The sequence below is a fragment of the Lepisma saccharinum genome, chromosome 5 (assembly GCF_977018435.1).
Source record: "Lepisma saccharinum chromosome 5, izLepSacc3.1, whole genome shotgun sequence".
NCBI classification, from domain to species: Eukaryota; Metazoa; Arthropoda; class Insecta; order Zygentoma; family Lepismatidae; genus Lepisma; species Lepisma saccharinum.
In genome coordinates, this window is record NC_139233.1 from 39,716,784 (window position 1) to 39,740,231 (window position 23,448).

Genomic DNA, 23,448 nt, shown 5'->3' on the forward strand with positions numbered 1-23,448 from the left:
CCGCTTGGAACACACCAATATGGTTCCCCCTAGACCTAACCTGTTTCTATCATAAGCAGGATTGTGCAATTACTCGTAAAATAAGGCTTTCTACGTGACACGTAAACTACGGGTAAAAACGCGTAAAATACGTAAAAAACATAAAGTACGTAAAAAACTAGAATAAAACAAAAATTAGAAGAAATAATTTATTTTTGTGATGGTTATTGTTATGTATAGCAGTTGGCAGTGGTAGAAAAAAAGGCTTCAAAACACTATCCTTCCGAATGTGTATGTGCTCTTGTATCGTAATTTAACAAACTACCATGTTCACATTCACATCATAATTATCCTATGCAAGTGAACAATATGGCATGAAAAAGGCGTTTGAAGCTGTTACTAAAACTTTGAAATCCAATTCAAATAAATTGTCGTTAATCGATATTTCATGTGCAAGGCGTATATGAGCAGGTTGTTCAATTTTTCTAAAATATGTAAAAGAACAGTTCTATTATTTAAAAATCTGTTGGTGCGGTGAGGGTGTGACATGGCTGTATAAACAATCTTGAGAAAATATTGATTTTATGTTGAAATATTTAAGAAAATTAAAGTTTAAAGTATAATATAATTAATGTAGTTCTTATATTAATAATTTACAAAAGAAAATTAGTTTTTTACATCTGCGCAAAAAACTGGTTTCCTACGCGAAGAATATTACTAGTAAATTACGCGTAATTTATGTAAAGAACGTAAAGAGTAAATTACATTGCCAGCCCTCATCATGACCAATTGTGCCCACTCTAACTCATAAGGGACTTTTGAATCACCCTGTATAATGATGCATGTGAATGTTGTGTTTTTAGTTGCTGTTATTCTTTCATTGTGACTTAACTTTTTACAGGCCCAACCCCGGCATATACTAAACTTCCTAAGCACATTCTGAAATTGAAAATAGATTCTGGTATTTAGAGCCAGAAGACAGCGGCAATAGGACTCTGTCACGCGTCACAAGCGGAAGTGGACAAGCTACATTAAATAATCAAATACAAACCAAACTTTATTATTAGAAAGGTTTCACTGTCAAGTGTTGCAATGTGTTAGATGATTGGCTACTGTTTCGTTGATATCTTCCAGAACTTTCACCATCTTTGGCAATGTTCATACAAACGTAATTAAAGTGGATGACACAGTGTCCTCACTTCTTTGTAAACGCGAAATATGCTTATTTCATACTTCCTGCCACCGCAAAATGATAATAAAGAATTAAACTACGTAATTCACATAAAAGCAGGATTTTCCTTGTTCACGTCAATCATATTCATTTATTTGCAGATACATTTGTTTCTAGGAAAGCTAAAATAGGCGCTAACCTAATTAGAATATCTTTACATTTTCACCTATAGATACACAATTTTAGCAGAAAACGGCATGTAACAAAAAAGGGAGCAAATTTACATAACAAATTTCAGTCTGGCATATAGTAGGTTGAATTTGAATATCTGACAAACTGGCTCAAATCTTAGCACTGTTATATCCCCAATCAAGCATCAGGCCATTAGAATTGTAATAATTCGTCTGCGTTCTGATAATTCTTGACAAAAATTAAGAAAATTTTACCCAATTATAAAATTTATTTGGAATTTTCTAGACAAAACATGTGTTTTGTACACCTATGAGCAAATATTAAGAAATATGTATTTATATGTAAAAAATGGAAAATGAAATTTTTTGTGAAATCTTGATGAGCATTTGCGAATCGGTTGCGAGCCAATATTTGTAAGCATAAAAATATTTCAATCAGCGCCCTATTTAGGAGACATTGATTGTACTGTTCAGAAATTGATTGATTGATTTATCTTATTTTACTTCCCTTATCTGGCACTTCTTGGCTAATCGCGAAATGAGGATGAGTGATGATATGATGAAATTGATAAAGAGGCTCTCACAAAGAACAACCATACCAAGGCCAGGATTCGAAACCAGGACCCCTGGTGCCGCAGCGCGTTATGCTAACGACTCCGCCCGGAGATCGGATCTTGAATTTGAATTTCTGTTATTTGGAGTCGCTTTTCTGCCATTTTGGGCTAGTCGCAGCGATGATGATGATTGACAAAATTGATGCACAGGCCGGTACTCAATCTCAGAAACTTCGTTGGCGAGACCTAAAGTCAACCAACGCGCTGAATCAGATTCAGAATACTGGATTTAGCGTCTGTCCCTGCATAAATTGGTACGTGAATCCCCAACCACCTTACATCACGACGCCTACAGCACCTTGCGATTGACTAAGCCGGGGACTCCCAGCAAAAACAAGAATGGGGAAATAACTTCGTGACGTACTTCAACCTTTCCACCTTCATCCAGTGCATTGTTAAGTGGCACTGGAGAAACTTTCACCGCTACACCTTTTTCTTTCCGAGGGAGTTACCCGGTGCAGACCTCTTAGGCTGCCATTGGTGGAACATCCACCGTGTTTCCTCAACGGAGTGAGTAATCTTTCACTCTATCCAGGTCTGTTGTGGTCAGTGTCTGTCCGCCTGCAGTTGGTGCCATACAAGATATTGCGCGCGCGAGTTGTTTCAGCGACACCTAGCAGCGAAACGTCAAAAGTGATATTTCCTGGAGCTCATGTCTGCAGTGCAGATAGCATCGTGGTTTGGTGGTGAAATTAAGCGACACAATTTTTCCGTGGATATTTTTACCGTGTCGCCGGGATTCCGGGGGAAATATAAGGTAAGAAATTAAAATAATACTTTCGGTCTTCGATTATTTGGTTGTAGCTTGAGGGATTATGGACTTGTTTTTACCGACCAGTGATCCAGAAACTGATTTGTGGGGGTACCAAAGATTATTTTAAAAAATCTCGTGCGTGTGCTTATGTAATGAAACTAGAGGACGAATTGAGATTCAGCTTACGATTGGCTCTCTATCTCCTTTTATTGAAATGTTCATGAAATTGTCAAAATATCTTTGCTTCCACTAACAAACCACTATGGACATTGTGAAAAATTGCTATTTTTCAAAATTAGTGATGTAATCTCTGAACAAATAGAGCATGTCCTTGGTTCATTTGACTTTTTAGTTTCTTTGGCTTTGGAATGAGCTCAGAATGTGTTCTGGCTTAACGTGCTTCGGAAACCGATTCCTTCAAACCTCTCACACTATTGAAAATATGCCAGAATATATATTTAAAAAATTTGAATTTTCTGCATTCGGAGATACGGACGATAAAAATGTTTTATATTACTAATATCTGCTTCGAAGAACTGTGACAACTTTACAATTGCCAAACTAATTTTCCAGTAGGAACAATATGTACGGATGGATTTGGGGGGGGGGGGGTCCCTTTTCTGTGTTACGAGATACGAAGGGTACATGGTTACCACTGAAGTACCGATTCCGGAGAACGAGGTTTTACGTAATTTTCTTGCAGTTATTGTTCTATTTAACGCACTGTCGTAACAGAAAATGTAACAGTATTTTGAGATATCTCAATCTGGCCACCATAGTACAGAAAATAATGAGGTAAAGGAATATTTTGGAAGCAAGGTCAGATCTGACTTGCCTAACCTATTTTCCGTCTATTTCCTGGACGCCTACTTCCTCTCCATTTCGGTAAAAAAGGGCAAAAATTCGTGTTGGTGAAAGGAAGGTCACGCAACCGTCCTGTACGATCTCGGCGGTGGGGAATTGCCATCGTTCGAACTCGTACTAAATGGACGCCGACATTTCTACAACTGACACCCTATCCTGAAGAACACCCTTGCACAGTGTTGCACCCTTGCCTCTTGATTTTTACCATTACCTGAGTTGTTGGTCAAGAATATAAATTATAGGAAATAGTTTTCATAACGGTAATTCTCTCCTGACCACAGTTGGTGAAAGCTCTTGGGATAGTTGACTTGGTGTTGTGTATATTTATTTACCGTCGCTTTTCTGCCACTTTTGGCTAATGACAACGATGAGGAAGTTTATATATGGACATGATTATGTCAGGAAGCACACATTTGTCCTTACCTCAAGAAAAGGCCGCCTCTGAATTTCATCGTATATTGTGATTTCAATTGTATTACTTTGCATCTACGAGGTAAGTTTATAAGTTTCAGATCCCTTGCTTTTGTATTAACAATGGAACGCAATCTGAAGTCGCAGGTTCGTTTTTTGATTGAGTAGCTATGATGTCATTTTAAATTGTAGGTCTCGTCCAGATTGCAACGAAATAAACACCAACTTTGACAAACTTTTTGGTATTTTTTAAATATGCAAAGTAACGTATATTCACATAATCAAGAATCTCTGCATTTAATAGACTCATTTCAGTTTTCGGTTTCCCGTTAAAGCGGTCAAGTTGGATTAGTCCATAGGTGCGTGAAGTGAATTTATGCGTTTACGATGTAGATATGTATTGAACAGCCCTTTGTCTTTTTTGAACAAGGACTACCAAGCACTAGATGACGTGAGGTCAGCTTAACGAGTCCCTTGGTTTTGGGTAGCTACCCAATTATCCTCACAGTGAATCGCCACAGAAATTTGGGAGCGTGGTGATTAAGGCTACACATTTTAGCGAGATGGATTTCCCGATGGCATAGTATTAACGCTGTCGGCTTGTAATCAAAATTAGATTCCCGGAGGAAGACCCTCTGTACTCCCTCGAGAAAGTGAAATATTTTGCATAGTTAATGAAGATTCTGTTGTTTATGAATATTGTACATTGTTTTTAGATCTCGGTAATTTTGAAAAACAGTAAGTCTGTTACCTTCGCGTGTTACGTTACTGTGAAGCAGAACAACTCGAAGGCTTCGCGCAAGTGAATATAGCACCCAAACACAACATCGCACAACACCAACAGCTTTAATTTTACGTCGCTATGTTAGGATTGGGTCTGATAGTTATTTTAGATATGTTCGTTTGCTATCTGAGTACATACGATTTTACTAATAAAAAGCTGGGAAAGTACTCCGAAATTCAGGTTTTTACTTATGCGGGTCATATTTTGGAATCAAATATCTCTGTAGTTTATTTCACGTGATGTTACCAGTTTGACATTAAGTAAAACATCGAAATCTATTGATTAAAAAAAATCAACATAATTCTCGAGGGGGTCACAGTGGGTCAACGGCCCCCACCGTGGTTCAGATTTTACTTGAAAGTGTAGGTCCAGTCTCGATTAGCCTATCTGTGCATAAAATGGATTTAAGACAAAATTTGACCTTCTAGGAAAGATCATGGGTTTATTTTCGGTTTTCTCATTTGTTATTAAAAAATTACTGTAATTTACCTATCTGTGCACAAAGGTTAGTTGAAGCAAACTGACATTGTTTGTTAAAAAATCTACGAAAAGGTGAAACAAATCATGGTTTGCTAAATAATAGGCAGGCATTAGAAAGGTATTTTTGACAGTAACTGAGTTACTTTCTTGTAGAATCTCTAGAACTAGTAGAATATGTTGCGTGTATGAACTCCGAGCGGGCTGCCCTTTCCCTTGGTGTCAATCTCAAATTAACACTAACTGAAGTTTTAACACACTGTTTATATATGGAAATATGGAGGTAAGAAAATCCAAACTAAAGTCTTACTTGAAAAAATTGCGTGACAAATGACAATTGTTTGTAGAAAGTGTATAGCAAAGTGAAAATTTGTTTAATATAGTTTTAATTTTGTACCTTACAGTTGAAACTTACAAAAAGTAACGTGCCGAAGTTTTGTTACCAAAAAACGTAACGCGTTACCATTATCTTGTTTCAAAACGTAACACGTTACCGTTACATTGTCTCAAAACGTAATGCGTTAACGTTACCGTGTTTCAAAAACGTAATGCGTTACCGTTACTTTGTTTCGAAACGTAACGCGTTACCGTTACTTTGTCACACAATAAAGACCTTCAGATGTTTACACAAGTGTTTACACTGTTTCCTATATGGTGCAACTTAACGTGCACAAGTTAAAAACATCAACAAAGCATGTTTCGTCTTGACAAATAAATTCTTCTGAACTTATGAAGACGCCGAAAGTAATGCAAAGTAGCAAGTACAGTTACAATTACTAGTGTGCTTTCAGTAACGTGCTGCTAACTTAAGTACTGAAAAATGACGCGCTCCTTGCGTTACTCGAGAAAAGTAATGGATACTTGTAATTTTGATACAAGTAACCTGTTGTTACTTTCAAACACCCATAATGAGTAATTTCTCTTCAGTACGAAATTCTTGAACGCAATGCAACTACTGACTGAATTAAATTCCTTTTCACTACAATTAAGATTTTCTCTTCCAGTTTATGCACGGAATCAATCACAATGAGATAATGATTCATTGTTTCGAGAAATAATTGTTCCGTGCCTTCGGTACAAATGACCCATAATTTGAACCCAACACCAGAACCTACTTGACTGCCTTTACAGCAGCGCTGCAAAGAAAATAAACATTGCAAATCGTCTTCAACGACGACACCGTTAAGATATTGTTAAAATAGCCAGATCAAATAGCAAGCATGGTGATGATCAAACATGAGTGTCGCCATGAATTTTGTAGGCTTATAAGGAGCAGCCACAGAATCATCAAAAACTCATAAACGTGGCGGAGTGGTTAGCGCGAAGCTACGACGCCAGTGGTATCGAGTTCGAATCCCGGCCTTGGCATGGGAGTTCTTTTAGAGTGCCCCTTCATCATCAACTTCACCATATCATCGCTCACCCTCATCTTCGCGATTAGACGAAGGTGGCAGGAAAGGGGAGTAAAATAAACCAATGAACCTAAAGGTCTGTTAAATATTTTTGGCTCTACGGCGTTGTTTGTTACCAAAGTCTAGCAACCGGAAGTGGATACATTAACATTTCAATCTCCGCGAAACGTCTCAAATTTGTTTATTTTGTTATTTTTCACATTCGTACTTACGTATTCTGCATGGCTAAGGATTCTTGAAGTTGGATTTCGCTTTTTTTTCCCGAAAACAATTTCAATTTTCCACATATCGAGTAATTAATGTTCATTCGTTTTTCGCTTGCAATCTTGACTAGCGTTGTCCATAATCAGTGGGTATGCAGTGTTTCCAACCCTCTTCACCGAAAAATACTACTTTGGTGTTACTGATTTCGTATTTTTTTTCGGGTTCGAAAACTCCACGAACCATGCACGGTTATCCCCACGAACCATGCACGGTTATCCCCACGAGCCATGCACGTAGCCATACAAACCATTCTTAAATAGCCCCACGAACCATGCACGGCACGGTAAGGTTAGGTACGTTACGTTAGGCAAACATAGTTAAAATTGTCATCTTCAAAATTGTCATGTTCTTGCAAAAGAACGGCTTGGTTGGAAACACTGACCGGGGGTTACATAATCAAACGCACTCAACATTGGGTTCACGTAGTGGAAGGACATAGAGGCAACAGCTTTTGTGAATCGGAGAGACATTAATCTTGAAAAATACATGCTTTACCGGCTGAATAAATTGAACGAAGGGAGAAAACACTTCCACGACCTTTCAAAAGTCTACAGAAACTCAGTTCCGTAAGTACTTCCTCCTGTAAATTTGAAGAAATAAGTTTCCCGGAGATTGATATTTTACCGTCAGATCGTCAAATTGATTATTTAGAACGATAATCTTGCAACAGACTTAATAGCAATTAGTTACATATAAATTTACCTGACAGTGTTATGAACATGAGATTTGCGAATTTGTACTAGTTTTTCTAAATATTTCTAAAATTTTTCACAAAGGCCCAATTTATGGTCATTTTGGCTCTAAATATACCCTTACACCCCCTAAACACGAATTTAACACCTCCAAAACGAAAACTCCGGATAAACTTCTGTCCTCATGTTTCTCTTTACTTCTGCATTTACTTCTTCCTCTTTTTGTCTCCCTTTCTTCAGTTTTTCTTTCATCTTTTTCGTTATTTCTTCCTCTATCACTTCCTTCTACATTTCTCTTTTCTAACCTTTTTAATAATTTAACTTGATATTTCCATATTTATCCTTTCTTTATCTTTCTTTATCACTCTGTGTGATTCTTTCTCTGCCGTAACTAATTACAAAATTTCTTCATATACGGTGGATCATTTCACGGGGTCTAGAGCCCCCCCTCCCCTTGCTCATCTTTTGGCGACGCCTCTGCGGAAACTCGCTTCGATATCCGGAAATAATGATACAACATTGTAATTCTAGGCTGCGAAACAAATTGACATTAGCTTTTTTCTATATACAAAAAAGCGTTTCGTACAATTCCAAAAAAATAGCACTGAGAAAAAGACACCGCCAAATCGGTATGTCCTTGAGAGACACACTGATGGTCTCCGTAATGATGTCGTTGTTGCCCCATCCATGAAGCCATTATCCTTTCCTCATTTTCTTGCCAAGCCATTATCCTAGATGCAGTGAGAAGAGAAGAAACACTTCTTCAGAGAGCGCAAGGGAAAGATTTGCAATTTTAAGGACAACCACTTCTTCTTTCAAGATCTGGCACAGCTACCAAAGACACGAAGGCGTAGAGAATTATTCTGTGCTACTTGTTTGGAAGATTTACTATCGTGATACTTGTTAATATATAACCAGCGAATGGTCGTTGTATTTTAAGGTTAAAGGCCTCCCCAGCACCTTATGGTTAACACCGTCGCCTTGAAAACATGGGGATTCAGGGTTCAATTCTGGGTGAAAACATATTGCACAGTGTTTCAGGTCATACTTTAAACTGTAGGCCCAGTCTCGATTAATCTATCTCAGCGTGAAGCTGGCTTGAAACAAACTTTTGCAAAAATTTGAAAAAGAAATACTAAACTTTTGAAGGCTACTTTCAGCTTAAGAAACAAAATGTTGTTTGTAGCATGTACGTAGTAAATCTAATCTTATGGAGATGAATACATACGAAGAACTAAAAGGAAACTTTACACTCCAGGCTGTAAAGGAACTAGAAACGAAATAAAGGACATCACAAAGGAAAACCTCGTAATTATTCCGGCCGTGCTTTCGGACGTCAGAGAGACTCTAGCCTGCATGAATATTTATCTTATGGCCCATTGCGAGGAAAGAGTTTAAAGCTTCGGTATTTTCCGAAAATAACATCTTAGATGTAATACTATATTCCAGAGGCGCCAACTTAAGATATTTTGGGGGGAGCAAGATCGGCATAAACAATACTTTATATACAGGGTGACTTGTAATTAGATGTATTCCCTGAAAGGGGTTAAAGTAGAGACAATTTGCAATAAATTTGACCATATGATACCCCGTCCGAAAATTAGTAGTTTTCGAGATAATCGAGTTTCAATTGTTTTTTTAAAAAACGACAATTTTCCACATAAAAAGATGAATTGAGAAAAAACTGCTCATTGTATGGAACTTATTTCAGCGTTTTCTGATAGCTAATAAATAAGTGGTTCATTGAAAAAAGTTTTTCCCAAATAACAATCACATGTAAGTAACGGGTGGGTCTAAACTTACAAGTGATGATCAAAAAATGCACTCTTAGTTTACTTGGCAACGTATTAATAACAAAAATGGTATGACACGAAGCGTACAAATTACGTAAATTACTTCCTTGTGACATCTGCTATCCAACAAGGTACAAATGTTGCTAACATACACATTTGTGTACAAGAAATAATACTTCATTCATCTTCATGTGAACGGAATCAATGAACAATACAATTAAAGAACATTACACGTCTTGCTCAAAGTGGGTACCTCCGTTACGAATGCAGGCACGCAGGTTTTTACGGACATTTGTTCTCTTAACTCGTGATGTGATGGTGTCCTTGATGTGTTGACCAACTGTTAAGATCCTCTCCCTGAGCTCTTCTTGCGAGTTTACCGGTGTCTTGCCATGTGGCTCCAAATGTAAAAGTCGCAAGGCTTCAAATCGGGGGATCGAGCCGGCCAGAGAATCGGACCGCCTCGGCCAATCCATTTCTTTGGGTAATTTTCATGCAGCCACTGTTGCACGCCCAAGCAGAAGTATGGATGGGCGTAATCAACAATCATTTCATCGAGCCATTTTTCCTGCCCAAAATCTTAAATGGCATCACTTATGAACATTTTTTGAGGAACGGGATGGCAATGTTGTTGGAGGATGTGCCTCTAGCTACAAGACGTGATATGATTTATCATCATGGTGACTGCCCAGCTCGATCCCTCTATCGATTTGACGCCTTGGAACTTTTACATTTGGAGCCACATGACAAGACACCGGTAAACTCGCAAGAAGAGTTCAGGGAGAGGATCTTAACAGTTGGTCAACACATCAAGGACACCATCACATCACGAGTTAAGAGAACAAATGTCCGTAAAAACCTGCGTGCCTGCATTCGTAACGGAGGTGCCCACTTTGAGCAAGACGTGTAATGTTCTTTAATTGTATTGTTCATTGATTCCATTCACATGAAGATGAATGAAGTATTATTTCTTGTACACAAATGTGTATGTTAGCAACATTTGTACCTTGTTGGATAGCAGATGTCACAAGGAAGTAATTTACGTAATTTGTACGCTTCGTGTCATACCATTTTTGTTATTAATATGTTGCCAAGTAAACTAAGAGTGCATTTTTTTATCATCACTTGTAAGTTTAGACCCACCCGTTACTTACATGTGATTATTTGGGAAAAACTTTTTTTTCAATGAACCACTTATTTGTTAGCTATCAGAAAACGCTGAAATAAGTTCCATACAATGAGCAGTTTTTTCTCAATTCATCTTTTTATGTGGAAAATTGTCATTTTTTAAAAAAACAATTGAAACTCGATTATCTCGAAAACTACTAATTTTCGGACGGGGTATCATATGGTCAAATTTATTGCAAATTGTCTCTACTTTAACCCCTTTCAGGGAATACATCTAATTACCAGTCACCCTGTATATATGTAAATATGCATAATGTGTGTCCTTTAACGTGAAATTGGGGGGGGGGGGGGGCAGAAGGAACCTTGCTCTCTCAAAGTCGGCGGCTATGCTATATTTCCATTTATCCTTTTCATCTTTAGCTTAGTTCTCCTCGGAACTTTTCATTTTTGTCTTCATATTAATTTTATATGTATCAACCTTTGCGTTAGTACATTTATTTTTATAATCTTGGTTATGTATCTTCTTTATATTAACTATTTTATTTCTCTACATATATATTCATATTGTTTAGAAATATTTAGTTTTAACATAATAGTCCGTAATAAAAGTTTTGCTTCTGCAAAATCCTTATGAAGATTAGAATCATATCTGGGCTTATGAATTTAAGTTTCAGAAAAAAGACACATCAGGATTCTGATTTGATTTTGAACACACAAAACTATGGAAGTTGCCGTTTTTGGCAATTCCAATGGACGGTAAAAGCCATGGAGGGTTAGAACATGAGAAAGTTTTAGTGTTTCAAATCTATTTCCCTCCTGAAACTGTTCACATGTGTGAGACCGAAATGGTAAATGTGCGTGTCGACAAGTCCTTAACATATGTTTAAAGCACCACCATCCTGCAGACCTAATGGACCTCTGCCGTGAGATTTTCTAAGGAGTACGATACCACAGCTATACGATGGAAACAAGGTTGCCACTCATCTATAACAAAAAAGTAGTCCTTGTAATAATAATAGTAACTCCTTGAATGAAAATTTCCACAATAGCTCTTCCGATTAAAACTTTCAAACTGCCACTGGACTGTACAATTATAGAGTCTTCGCTGTAGAATCTTGAAAGATAATTGCGAAACATATGTGCATTTTCTTTGAAGAGCGGAAGTCATCAGAGTTAGTCATTGAAGTAGTACATACTCTTAACGAGCAAAAACATTTTAGGCATACTTCAACAACATATAAGCTCTATACCTGGTCCAGTATAATTAGATATCACGCTCAGAGCTATGATTGCTTCGGGGTTACTGTTTTTGTTAGAAGTGAACTTGACCAATGGATTTATTTCATCAAAGCCACTACCACGAAGGTCAGAAGTTGGAAGAGGATATCAGAATTATTGTACTCAGTTTCCGTGACGAAAACGTCGAAAGAAATTATTGTGTAACATATTCAGATAGCTATAATGAAAATAATTTCCAGAACGTGCACAGTAACTCCAAGATTGAATACATACAGGATGGCTCAAAGGGCACTTGTGTTCGGGAATTTTCGTGTGGCGTACGACAGCGCCTCGCACGAAGTTGCACGAAGCAGTTCCGTACTGCCTTTTAGTCCAATTAGGGCGTTTTAAGAATAAGTCAACGATTTGACGTTAAAAATGAATTATATAAAACTGTTATTGTTCAGAAAGTCTGGGGTCTCCTTCTGGCGTCTTGTAATAGTATTTGCAGAATATTCCTAATCGAATCACTTACATTTGAGACAGTGATGACGCCAGAGGGGGACAGGGGGCTGAAACTCCTGATCGACTATGGCTCCCCCTCTTATCACTCACCTTGACAAACTTGAAAACCACATAAATATGTGGGCGCACCCAGAGTTTTTTCAAAGGGGTAACAAAACATTTTTTTCCAGTGGTGGGGGGTCAAGGAATTGAGGCAATGCTTTTCTTTTAAAGGGAATAACATATATTTCACTTTCCAACGTAAAAAACTCAGTGAATGAAATGACTATTTTCACCACTCCTTTTTCGGATAGGGGGTGGGTGGCAAGTGCTCCTTTGTCCCAAGCTGGATACTCCTATGCATAAATAAATGCTCTTTAAACCTAAGTATGAATTTTTGATTGGCATTTAATCAGTTTTCACTGCCTTGCTTTATGATATATATTGAATATGAAAACATAAAGTTGGTATCCTTGAACTCGGAAAGCTCTGTATAGGAAGATTGGAAATTCATCCATTGCGAACGCACTTCTTATAATTTTCAATCTATCATGATGTCCTCCTCCGTAGCCGAGCGGGTTAAGGCGTTCACTCGTCTTGATATCGTTCGCTGCGGGACGGCGTAGGTTCGAATCCGGCTCTGGTCGGAATTTATTCGGCCTACGTATAGGGCCGGTGGCAACCCACCATCGTGAGGAAATTGGGGAGCTCCGAATGAGTGAGCGGTAACCCGGTCGAGAAGACCTACAACGGCTGGGGGTTCGTCGGGCTGACCACCCGACACCCCAATACTGGTCTAAGATCACCACGCTATAACAGGTGACGGAGGGAGGGAGACCAGCAGTCGGTAGGTAAGCCAAGGCTCTCAAGGGCTGTCGCGCTGTGGGTTATTTATCCATCATGATAGAAATTACAAAAATATATATCTTGAAATCCTTTCCACTAAATGTTCCGTTGCAGCATTCATAACATGTATCTATTCTTGTTTTTCAAACAGGCAATCCAGGAAGATCCTGCAGAAGCACCACAATGCCATCCGATCAGCACCCATCCCGCGGTACCTGGGCTAACCCATGCGAGTTCCTGCTCTCCTGTATAGGGTTTGCTGTGGGCTTAGGCAACGTGTGGAGGTTTCCATACTTGTGCTACAGGAATGGAGGAGGTAAGACCTTTTTTCTTCTTTTTTTTCATTTTCAAATGTTTACGGACTTCAGTGACCATAGATTGCGCTGTTTGTGACAAGCTGATAAAGTAGTAAATGGTGCACACGAGCGTTGCCAGGAATGTTGATATAGGGCCGTTGTCATAAACTTGAATATATGATATATAATAATTATCAAAGAATTATACATAACCTAATAATATACTATTTTCATTGTTAGTCTTGTTTATATTCTTGGGAAGATGAATGATTATATAGCACAACTGCTTTTCTTTTCGCGAGAAAAGTTTATATTTATTCATAAGTTTACATGACTTCTCACGCAACTCGTATAATTTTTATGGACTTTTGAAAACTCGTGGAATTATCTTTGGATTTAGTGGTAGAATATGAAAACGTTTAGGTCAATTCTGGTTCCTACGTTTTACACTAAATTTTTAAAATCGAACTTTGTTTATTCTGTTGGAACTCTAAATTAACTGAACTATTATCTTCTTCTGATATATAATAATGGATGGATATGTGTTTGTTCCCGCATAACTCTCAAACGCCTGGAGCGATTTCAAGCAAACTTGGAACACGTATCAGTTGCAATCTCGAAAGAAATACTGTGGGGATAAGACACTCCTGGCGCCCCTAGGGGTGGGGTGGGAAGGGGTGACGTAAAACGACCGATTTTAGTGGGGAATCAATAGTTTTCGGGGTCGATAAGATAAATAGTGACACTCCCAATGCCGTTCAATTTATTTATTCTTGCTCTTGGAGGTGGAATTAAAAATGTTGTTCATACATTGTTGTTAAATTTATATTATAGTGAATTTGTAAAATATATGACTTTATAATTTGTATACTGTACTTATACTTTTAAATACCTGTAAATAAAATTAGTTACATTTTACGCTATAGTTAGAATTCATTAAACACTCGGTCAACGCCGGGTAATCAGCTAGTTGTCTTTTCCTTGACTTGTTCAAATCTCCCCTGCCTATAACCATTGAGTACGTTCTGGAGTGCTCTACGGGAGTTGGAATTAAAACCTTGGCTGCACCATGTAACAAGGATCACGTATTTAGTACCTGTGAGATAAGCACAAAAATGTCCGAATTACTCTTTCAGTTCCATGGGCACATGACCAGCTACAGTCATGCTCTCTCACATTATAATCACGGATACTTGTGAACATCCTTATGGGCCATAATTTTTAATACTCTATTTCTCTCTCTTACTTTCAACTTCAATCAAATCCTTCTTCTTCTCTCTCCCTCTTCCGTGTCGTTCTCACTCTCTTCTGTTTCTTTCTCACTTCTTTTCTCTGTCCCTCTTTTTCCTTTTCTCTGTCCCTCTTTTTCCTTTTCTCTGTCCCTCTTTTTCCTTTTCTCTGTCCCTCTTTTTCCTTTTCTCTGTCCCTCTTTTTCCTTTTCTCTGTCCCTCTTTTTCCTTTTCTCTGTCCCTCTCTTTCCTTTTCTCTGTCCCTCTCTTTCCTTTTCTCTGTCCCTCTCTTTCCTTTTCTCTGTCCCTCTCTTTCCTTTTCTCTGTTCCTCTCTTTCCTTTTCTCTGTCCCTCTCTTTGTCACCTTCTCTCTTTCCTTTTCTGTCACCTTCTCTCTTTCCTTTTCTGTCACCTTCTCTCTTTCCTTTTCTGTCACCTTCTCTCTTTCCTTTTCTGTCACCTTCTCTCTTTCCCTTTGTCGCCTTCTCTCTTTCCCTTTGTCACCTTCTCTCTTTCCTTTTCTGTCACCTTCTCTCTTTCCTTTTCTGTCACCTTCTCTCCTTCCCTTTGCCACCTTCTCTCTTTCCTTTTCTGTCACCTTCTCTCTTTCCTTTTCTGTCACCTTCTCTCTTTCCTTTTCTGTCACCTTCTCTCTTTCCTTTTCTGTCACCTTCTCTCTTTCCTTTTCTGTCACCTTCTCTCTTTCCCTTTGTCGCCTTCTCTCTTTCCCTTTGTCACCTTCTCTCTTTCCTTTTGTCACCTTCTCTCTTTCCCTTTGTCACCTTCTCTCTTTCCCTTTGTCACCTTCTCTCTTTCCCTTTGTCACCTTCTCTCTTTCCCTTTGCCACCTTCTCTCTTTCCCTTTGCCACCTTCTCTCTTTCCTTTGCTGTCACCTTCTTTCTTTCCTTTTCTCTCACCTTCTCTCTTTCCTTTTCTGTCACCTTCTCTCTTTCCTTTGCTGTCACCTTCTCTCTTTCCTTTGCTGTCACCTTCTTTCTTTCCTTTGCTGTCACCTTCTTTCTTTCCTTTGCTGTCACCTTCTTTCTTTCCTTTGCTGTCACCTTCTCTCTTTCCTTTTCTGTCACCTTCTCTCTTTCCTTTTCTGTCACCTTCTCCCTTTCCCTTTCTGTCACCTTCACCCTTTCGCTTTCTGTCATCTTCTCTCTTTCCTTCTCTTCTTTCTTTGTTCATTTATTAGTGTGTGAATTTTGCTCTACTCAAAATATTTTGACTATTTCACGATGATCTGGAGCTAATCCAGTAACATCCCAAGGCTAACTTGACAATCCTTGCAGAAAGATTTTAAGCTGAGGGAACTCAAAGGTGCCACTTGGACCCCTGACGTAATCCGAAAGTGAACGTTTGCAAGGAGATTCTCAGACGGGTCTTTCACCTCCCCCGCCTCGTCTCCACAGAATCCCACGCTTTGTCCTTCGGATGATTACACGGGGGAAGGTGACAAGAAATTCCCGAGTCTTCGCAAGATGCACTTTTTCACGCTTCGAGGCCTCGAAAGGGAAATTCTCCCGCAGGACTCTTCCCTCCACTCCAACGGACTGAACTCTGCCAACTTTCAATACAGAAGCTTACCGACTCTGGATCTACTCGCCATCCCGTTGAAAGTTGAGAGTTCGAATCTTGGCAAAGCATGACTGTTTGTGTCAGATGTATTTTATCGCTTTATTAGCATGCAATTTAGCAACTTGTGATTGCTATACTCGCACACATTTGTATGTGTAAAGCTATACTCCCTCATTGCACAGTGTCATGAGGCTACATAGGAGGGTGGGAAGAAGTAGGTACCCCACATTATTGATCTTGGCTATAATGAAGACGTGATTAACAACACGCTCCGGCCGTCTTTAATGATCTCGGTTACCTATAGATTAATTAGATAGAGGCTGGGCGAGCCACAGATCCGCACCACTCAGAAAAAAAATTCCCGACTGAAATCAAGCATCCCGGGAATCGAACCCGGCTTTCCCAAGTGGCACTTAAGACGCCCTACCCACCGCAGCTTATATTAGGGGTGAGCCAATACCACTTTGGACCAATACATATGCCGATAATCGAACCGATTCCCACCGATACCGATTCTATAAATTGAAATAATTGAGTTGTTCAAAATATTGGTTAATATTTATGTGTAAGTATTCCACTCTATGCAAAAAACTAATCAATTTACTAGCACTTTTGAATTAAAATAATCGAGAATTTAATCAAATTATCTAATTAAATATTATGTAATCACAAATTCAGCTTTTCAGACAAAACTGGTGCAAAATAAAATAAACTTACAATCTTGCATAATTTGTAGCATAATTAGACTCATTGAAATTGTTGCAAGACATTTTTTTCGGAATCCGTGAAAAAGTTAAATGATTAAAAATTATCTGACCATATCGGCAAATAAATTCTAACACATTCTTTCGACACCGATACCGATACATCGTCATTGGTATCGGCTCAGCCCTAGTATATATGTAACATATAATGTGACCTTCGAAAGGAAATTGTTTGTGTAGGATTAATCACTGTCGTTTTTCTACCTCTGGTTGATTGAAACAATGAGGATGAATAGTCCATATAAGAAATAAAGGAAACTAGGATTGACCAGCAAAATCTTAAAAATTCAAAGAAGTGAGGACAAGGCCTTATTGCCCTAACTTTACCTATATATTTTGGCAATGACGTACCAGTATCTCTATCGCCTTGTGATCAAGGGATCCCGCGGTCGACTCTCGGTGTAGGTACGTAAATTTCGCAGTGGTTTGGATTCAACTTTTAAGTCCCAGTCGCGCCCAACATGTACTTACAATAAAAACTTGAACAAACTTTATATTCAGAATTTATATATTTGTTCAATAATTATATTAGGTTACATAGCTTATTGAATTGTTTGTCATTTGTTTTCGAAGTGTGGTATGTGCTAAATTGCAAGTATGTCCACTGAAGCATTTTTGCTATACTATGTCGTCTTTCTAATACTTAGGATAATCGCAAAGATGAAGATAAGTGATAATTAGATATAAGTTAGGAAGGAATGCTCGCAATGAACATCCCTATCCAGAGCGGGACTCAAATCCGGCAACTTTGGTGTCGGAATCGAAAGTCTGCCACCGACTCAGCTTTGCAGTTCTTGTTTTAATTATACAAACTAATTATTGCAACACAGTGCCAACGATTATACGGTTGTACTATTGCCAATGTAAAGATTTTATTGCAATACTACTAAAAGTCACTATGCTTTCAATCATGTTTTGAAATTGTTTCATTTCACGCTTGAAGTATCTTTTATTTCTATTTGGAAAACTACCTGTGTAATACGCATCTATTATTCTAATCCAGAACATATTCCATATAACTTAAAATTAGTTCTATTTCTTTCATAATACTATTTCTTTAACAATTTATTTAAATGCTGTTTATTCGCTTTCCCCTATCAGAATACGTATGACAAATTCTTTGACGTGAAAGTTATAGTTTCCCTGTACAGTTCCAAGGCCTTCCAGCAACTGAAAGTGAAACTCAAACACGATGTTAAGTTTATTTCGCAACGTTTTCTATTATCTGCAATTACTTGCTTGCAACACCAATTTATGGACGCACTTAAAAATAAGATAGATGGCTAGAACAAGTGTCAACATCATGCTGTGTCAAAGACATCTTACTGTTCGTAAACGCACTTGAATGTTTTTAAAAAAGCTAAAGTTCTAGCCGTTAGCTGATTGTATAACCTATTTCCGTAATTTTAACTAAATTCTAACGGTAAGTTATGTACAGTCACCGTCAATAGAAATGGGTCACCTAGATCCTGAAATACTCTCTTCCTTGCAAGGTGTTATGTGGGTTACCTAAATCTAAGGCTGTGGTAGAAGTTGCCATTGAAAATTTGCTATTAAAATCCACCTATCGCCGTAGAGTTAGGCAACACACACAACGTCTTGCAGGGAAGCGAGTATTTTAGGATCGACGTGTCCCATTTATATCGATGGTGACTGTACACACGTTCCTGCAATATTTGATAAAGTTATGGAAGTTGAGTTAAATTGAAATTGCTTCTCCAGAATTATCGTGCGCACAAGTAAATATATTCAGATACGGAGCAAGATGCAAACTAGCCTGCTTCGTGAAGTGGTGAGCTTTCTGATTCAGAGTAAGTTTCCGGCCTGCACTCTGCACTTAAGGCCAGTATGCAGCAGAGCACGAGTGCTGGAGCCGCTTCCGTTGAAAAGTAAAATGTACTGCTGAAGAACTAACCTACTGTTTCTGTAACACTGTTACTCATGAATCAGATGACGGGACCGACGAAGCCTCCTGCCTCATTCAACGCTACAGTACCGCTGCTCGCTCTGCAGTCCAGACATGCGTACTAGAGAACTCTTTCACAAATACACCGGATTGGTCTAAATGGCATGGAATTTACACAAATTTTGATTTATCTGCTGTCCATATACAGGTGTATAACGTTACTTTCTGTGTATGTAATGGGGCCTTTAACCATAAACTCTCCAAATGTATATGAAATTATGTAAACACGGATTTGAGGGTGGAGTAGAGCAAATGAGATCATGTCACAGGAGAGGAGTAAATTGGTCTAATAGCTACTCTCCTCCTGTCCTGTTGAAATCTATTTCGTTCCACCTTTTGCTCTTCACTGTTGCTGCTTTTGTAATTTTTTCTTACCAATGAATCATAAAGAGGAGTAAAAATAATCATACTTTTCTTTTAATTAAAATTTTGAAGGTCTTAATCTATTTGTACGTAATCTTATTAAGTAGATAAAACAAGAATCTGAAATAACATATCGACCTCCGGGGTGTAATAGCTAAATAGATAATCCTTGGTTCGAATCATGAGTTCGACATATATGCTTATTTGTGATTTTTTATTCTTTAATTTCATAGTTAGTTATTTTCACCATCACGAATAACTTATTTATCAAATCAAAGTACAAATGCACAGTCTGACAATTAAATAAATTTTATGTTGACTCACGTGTGGATTTTATCCATGAAGTAAAGTGTTCATGGTGTAGTGTCGTGCATAATCTACAACCTGGTAACACCTCATAAACTTGCGATGTGCATGCCGCCATGTCGTGATGGAGGTGTAAGGGTGTCGTTATGTAATCGCCATGGAGCAACGAGTGAACATCAAGTTTGATTAAATATATTCGGAAGACTGCTTGCAGGAATAAACATTTCTTGAATTCCATTGTTGTGGAGGACAATACATATCATTTTTACTACGGTCTATGTGCGAAACGACAAATTGCACAATGGAAGTTGCTAAATTTACCAAAAAAACAAAAATGAAGACAGTGTTCTTTGCAAACGTAAAGGCATTATTCATCCATAGGGTGAAACTGTAATTGGCTATTACTATCGCAGTGTTCTGAATAATTATGAAAGAGAACTGAATGCATCTGACCTTAGTATCCTGCACAGAGCAGTTGAGTTCCGCTCCACGATAATGTACAGTGGCAGCGAAAAGAAGTTGTCTTAAGTATTCCTAGTCCATAAAAACGTTAGTATGTTGAATCATTTCTACTTCCCATATTTAACATCTGTGATTATTTCATGTTCTCAAAAGTGAGGCTACTGCTGAAATTATGCGCTTTTGATGAACAAAGGAACATCCAACTGGTTGTGACTTTCTATCTTCAAGTCATACCACTTGAAGACTTGGTAGATATCGTATCAATCGTTGGCCAACTATGCCAATTGCTGTATTGATACAGGTGTAATATGAGTAATGAGTATATGAGTAATATAATCAGACAATGTTCAAATATTTTGTTTCCTTTTCATTTGATAGCGACTGTCTCATTATCTACTTAATTGTCAGACTGTGCAACATTGATATAGTAAATTGTGGAAATTAATATTTGCTTTCAGACGTCAACGAGTAACTATAAAGCAAAATACTGTCTTATTTATTTGAATAATACTGAAAAACCAATTGATTTCTAATTCGTGTCTTCCTTTTCAGGTGCATTTCTCATTCCCTACGCCATCATGCTCTTCACAACAGGTCTGCCTCTGTTCTTCGTAGAACTGGCAATTGGGCAATATGCAAGCCTCGGGCCAAACAAAATTTTCCAGAAAATGGCTCCTGTGTTTCATGGTGAGTTGAAATTAACATTTCTCTAAGAAGATTGGTAGACATGTGTTTTTGAATCGAGAAATAAATTATTATAACAAACGATCCTGTATAATATATAATTGTTGAATTAAATGTGATTTTTTTTTTTAAATGTGAATATGGTTTTTCAATAACCAAAACCTAATGAGTTTAATTTGTTCCTCTTCGAAAATGAATACAAAGTTTCACTATTAAGTGATATTTAGTACCTGTTACACCGTCGTTATTTGAATAAATAAAATAAATGGAAAATTCCATATTTTTCGCATAAATTGCTATAGGTGTGACCTTCCAAAGATTGTAGATATAGTTATTCTCAAATAGTATCATTAACTATTTCACAATATAGTATGTTTATGTATATTAGCGTTTTAATGCACAATAATACGAATTATACCTTAATAGACTGTAACTGCAAAATTAAACTTCAAAATTAAGAGATTCAAAATGTACAAATTTGTTTGTAAATGGCAAAATCTACTATATTGGTATTGATTATATCTACAGAAAACATTCTTGCAGAATAAATTCACTAGTTTATAAATTGGCACAACCTTTTTGTTTATTAAATGATCCCAGTGTTATTCATATTAAGGCATTTTTACCTCCCTACATAATAAGCAAGTCTACCAATTCTTCAGATTTTTTCAGTGTTTCATTTCACACTATAAATTTTTAAATCATATATCTTTGATTTGTAAAATAGAAAGAATTTTATGTTAGTAGTTCATAGTGAAGAAAAAGATGGCTTATGCACGCGAATAGATTACTAATATCCGTAGATTGACGTGTAAAGCAACAATTGAAACATTAATATAAAGCTGATCAAAACTTGGAGACAAACATAAAATTCTTGTGGTAACGTAGTCTTACATTTCTTCGCTTCCCAATAAGACAATTTCAAGTAAGTTATTCGATTAATAGCTACATTTAAGTTGCATAAAACTTGTTTCCTTGTTACTTTCCAGGAGTCGGATATGCCTGCGTGTGGGTGATATTCATCGTATCTTTGTACTACAACGTGATAGTTGCGTGGACGCTTTTCTACACTTTCGCCTCGTTCAGCAGCGAATTGGGTTGGGCAAGATGCGACCACGAATGGAACACGGACTGTAAGTATATGTTATAATGAAGAATCATATAAAAAGCAAGAATTGGTAATAATACAGGTTGTCTTGAATTAGAATATTGTATATGTAAATTTATTCTCTGACGAGGCTAGCCTTTCCTTAAAGTCCAGTTTCCTTTCATGTGAAGGCATTCTTTCATCTTTTGTCCAGTTTATATATTCTCCTGTATTTTTTCTTCCACCCTTTTTTGTATGTAATCTTTTCCTCATATTTTTTTTGTTTTAGGGGTCAAAGATTGGACTTTCAATTTTCTATCATTTATTCTCTATTTTCCCCTTTTCACAGTTTTCCATTTTTTTCGTTGCATATTTATAAGTTTCCACCACATTTTCTGCGTGTACTTTAGTTTGTCCGGCATTTCGTTTTTATTCCCCTTGCCTTTTAGTGTTAATTTCTTTTTTCCTCTTTTTGCAACGTTTGTTTACTTTCCACATCTTTATCATCGTTTTATCTTTCCCATTTTCTTCTATGGTTAGTTTTCATCATTGGTACATATTTACCTACCTAGTTATGCCCACCACTTGCTACGTACAATGAACACAACTTATCGTTTGTTTGCTTTGAAAACCTTTGCTTTAGGTATAAAACGGGGTAACTATTAAGGTAGACGACCCCCCTCCCCGCCCACGAATAAGCTTGGCCTCAAAAATCTCCCCACCAAAAAGTTCCGTTGCAACAATGAAAGATGAGCAATTAGTTTTAACTTCAAATATACTTCATTAAGAATAATATTGAAAACGCACACTATCTCTTTCAAAATATCGTTAACAGATCTACACCAATAGAAGGAAAACAAGAATGCAAAACAAATTTACGTATGAACTATAATAGATTTATATTAATAAAAAGCAAAAACTAAACAAAATCTATTTCATTTCAACTATTACATAATAAAACAATTTCAACTGTTTTGTAATTTATTGACATCCTTAACCAGTTAGTAAAGGAATTAGTTTGCTTATTCATAAATATCTGATTATATATATAAAGTAACAAATTTATTTCTATGTATTTAATAATAAAAATAATAATGTGTTTTTAAATATTTACTGATTATGTATATATCCACCAGTCTTTGATGATTTCGCACCCTGGATTACATTTTCATCCTTGTTCCTTTCCGCAGATTGCTACAGCGAAGAGCAGAAAAACGAGTGCATAGCAAACCTGAACGGAACGACAGAGAACCCGGTCACATATTTCAACCGCAGCTGCCACTACGTGGAGGACCTTTGCAACTCGAAGGGCCTCGCGATGATCAACGCCAGCTATTGCGGGTCGCCCTTCGGCACTCAGAAACCCATGGCCCTCAAGACCCTTCTCAGCAGGATCCTGGCCAGCGAAGACTACTTTAAGTAAGGTGAACATATGTTTATCATTAAAGAATCGTAGCTTTCTCATTCTCAGTATGGTGCATATCCTCTCTATTAAAGAAAAACCTTGGCGTGTTTTGAGGATTATGACTAGGGCTCGGAAGTTGATGACCTTAAAAACCTTTTAAACAATTACCTATAAGATTGACCTTAAAATTATTTAAGCCTTA

General features: G+C 37.5%; 1 protein-coding gene across 1 annotated transcript in view; it reads left to right on the forward strand.

Moving 5' to 3' along the window:
• The first annotated feature begins 2,435 nt into the window (after positions 1-2,435).
• LOC145988000 (sodium- and chloride-dependent glycine transporter 1-like) overlaps positions 2,436-23,448 on the forward strand; it is a 55,066-nt gene continuing 34,053 nt past the window's right edge. Inside the window, exons 1-5 of the mRNA XM_083122838.1 lie at positions 2,436-2,712; positions 13,254-13,418; positions 20,623-20,757; positions 21,744-21,887; positions 23,032-23,260. Coding sequence (XP_082978964.1) covers positions 13,286-13,418; positions 20,623-20,757; positions 21,744-21,887; positions 23,032-23,260 — 641 coding nt within the window. The 5' untranslated portion in view covers positions 2,436-2,712; positions 13,254-13,285. The remainder of the gene's footprint in view (positions 2,713-13,253; positions 13,419-20,622; positions 20,758-21,743; positions 21,888-23,031; positions 23,261-23,448) is intronic.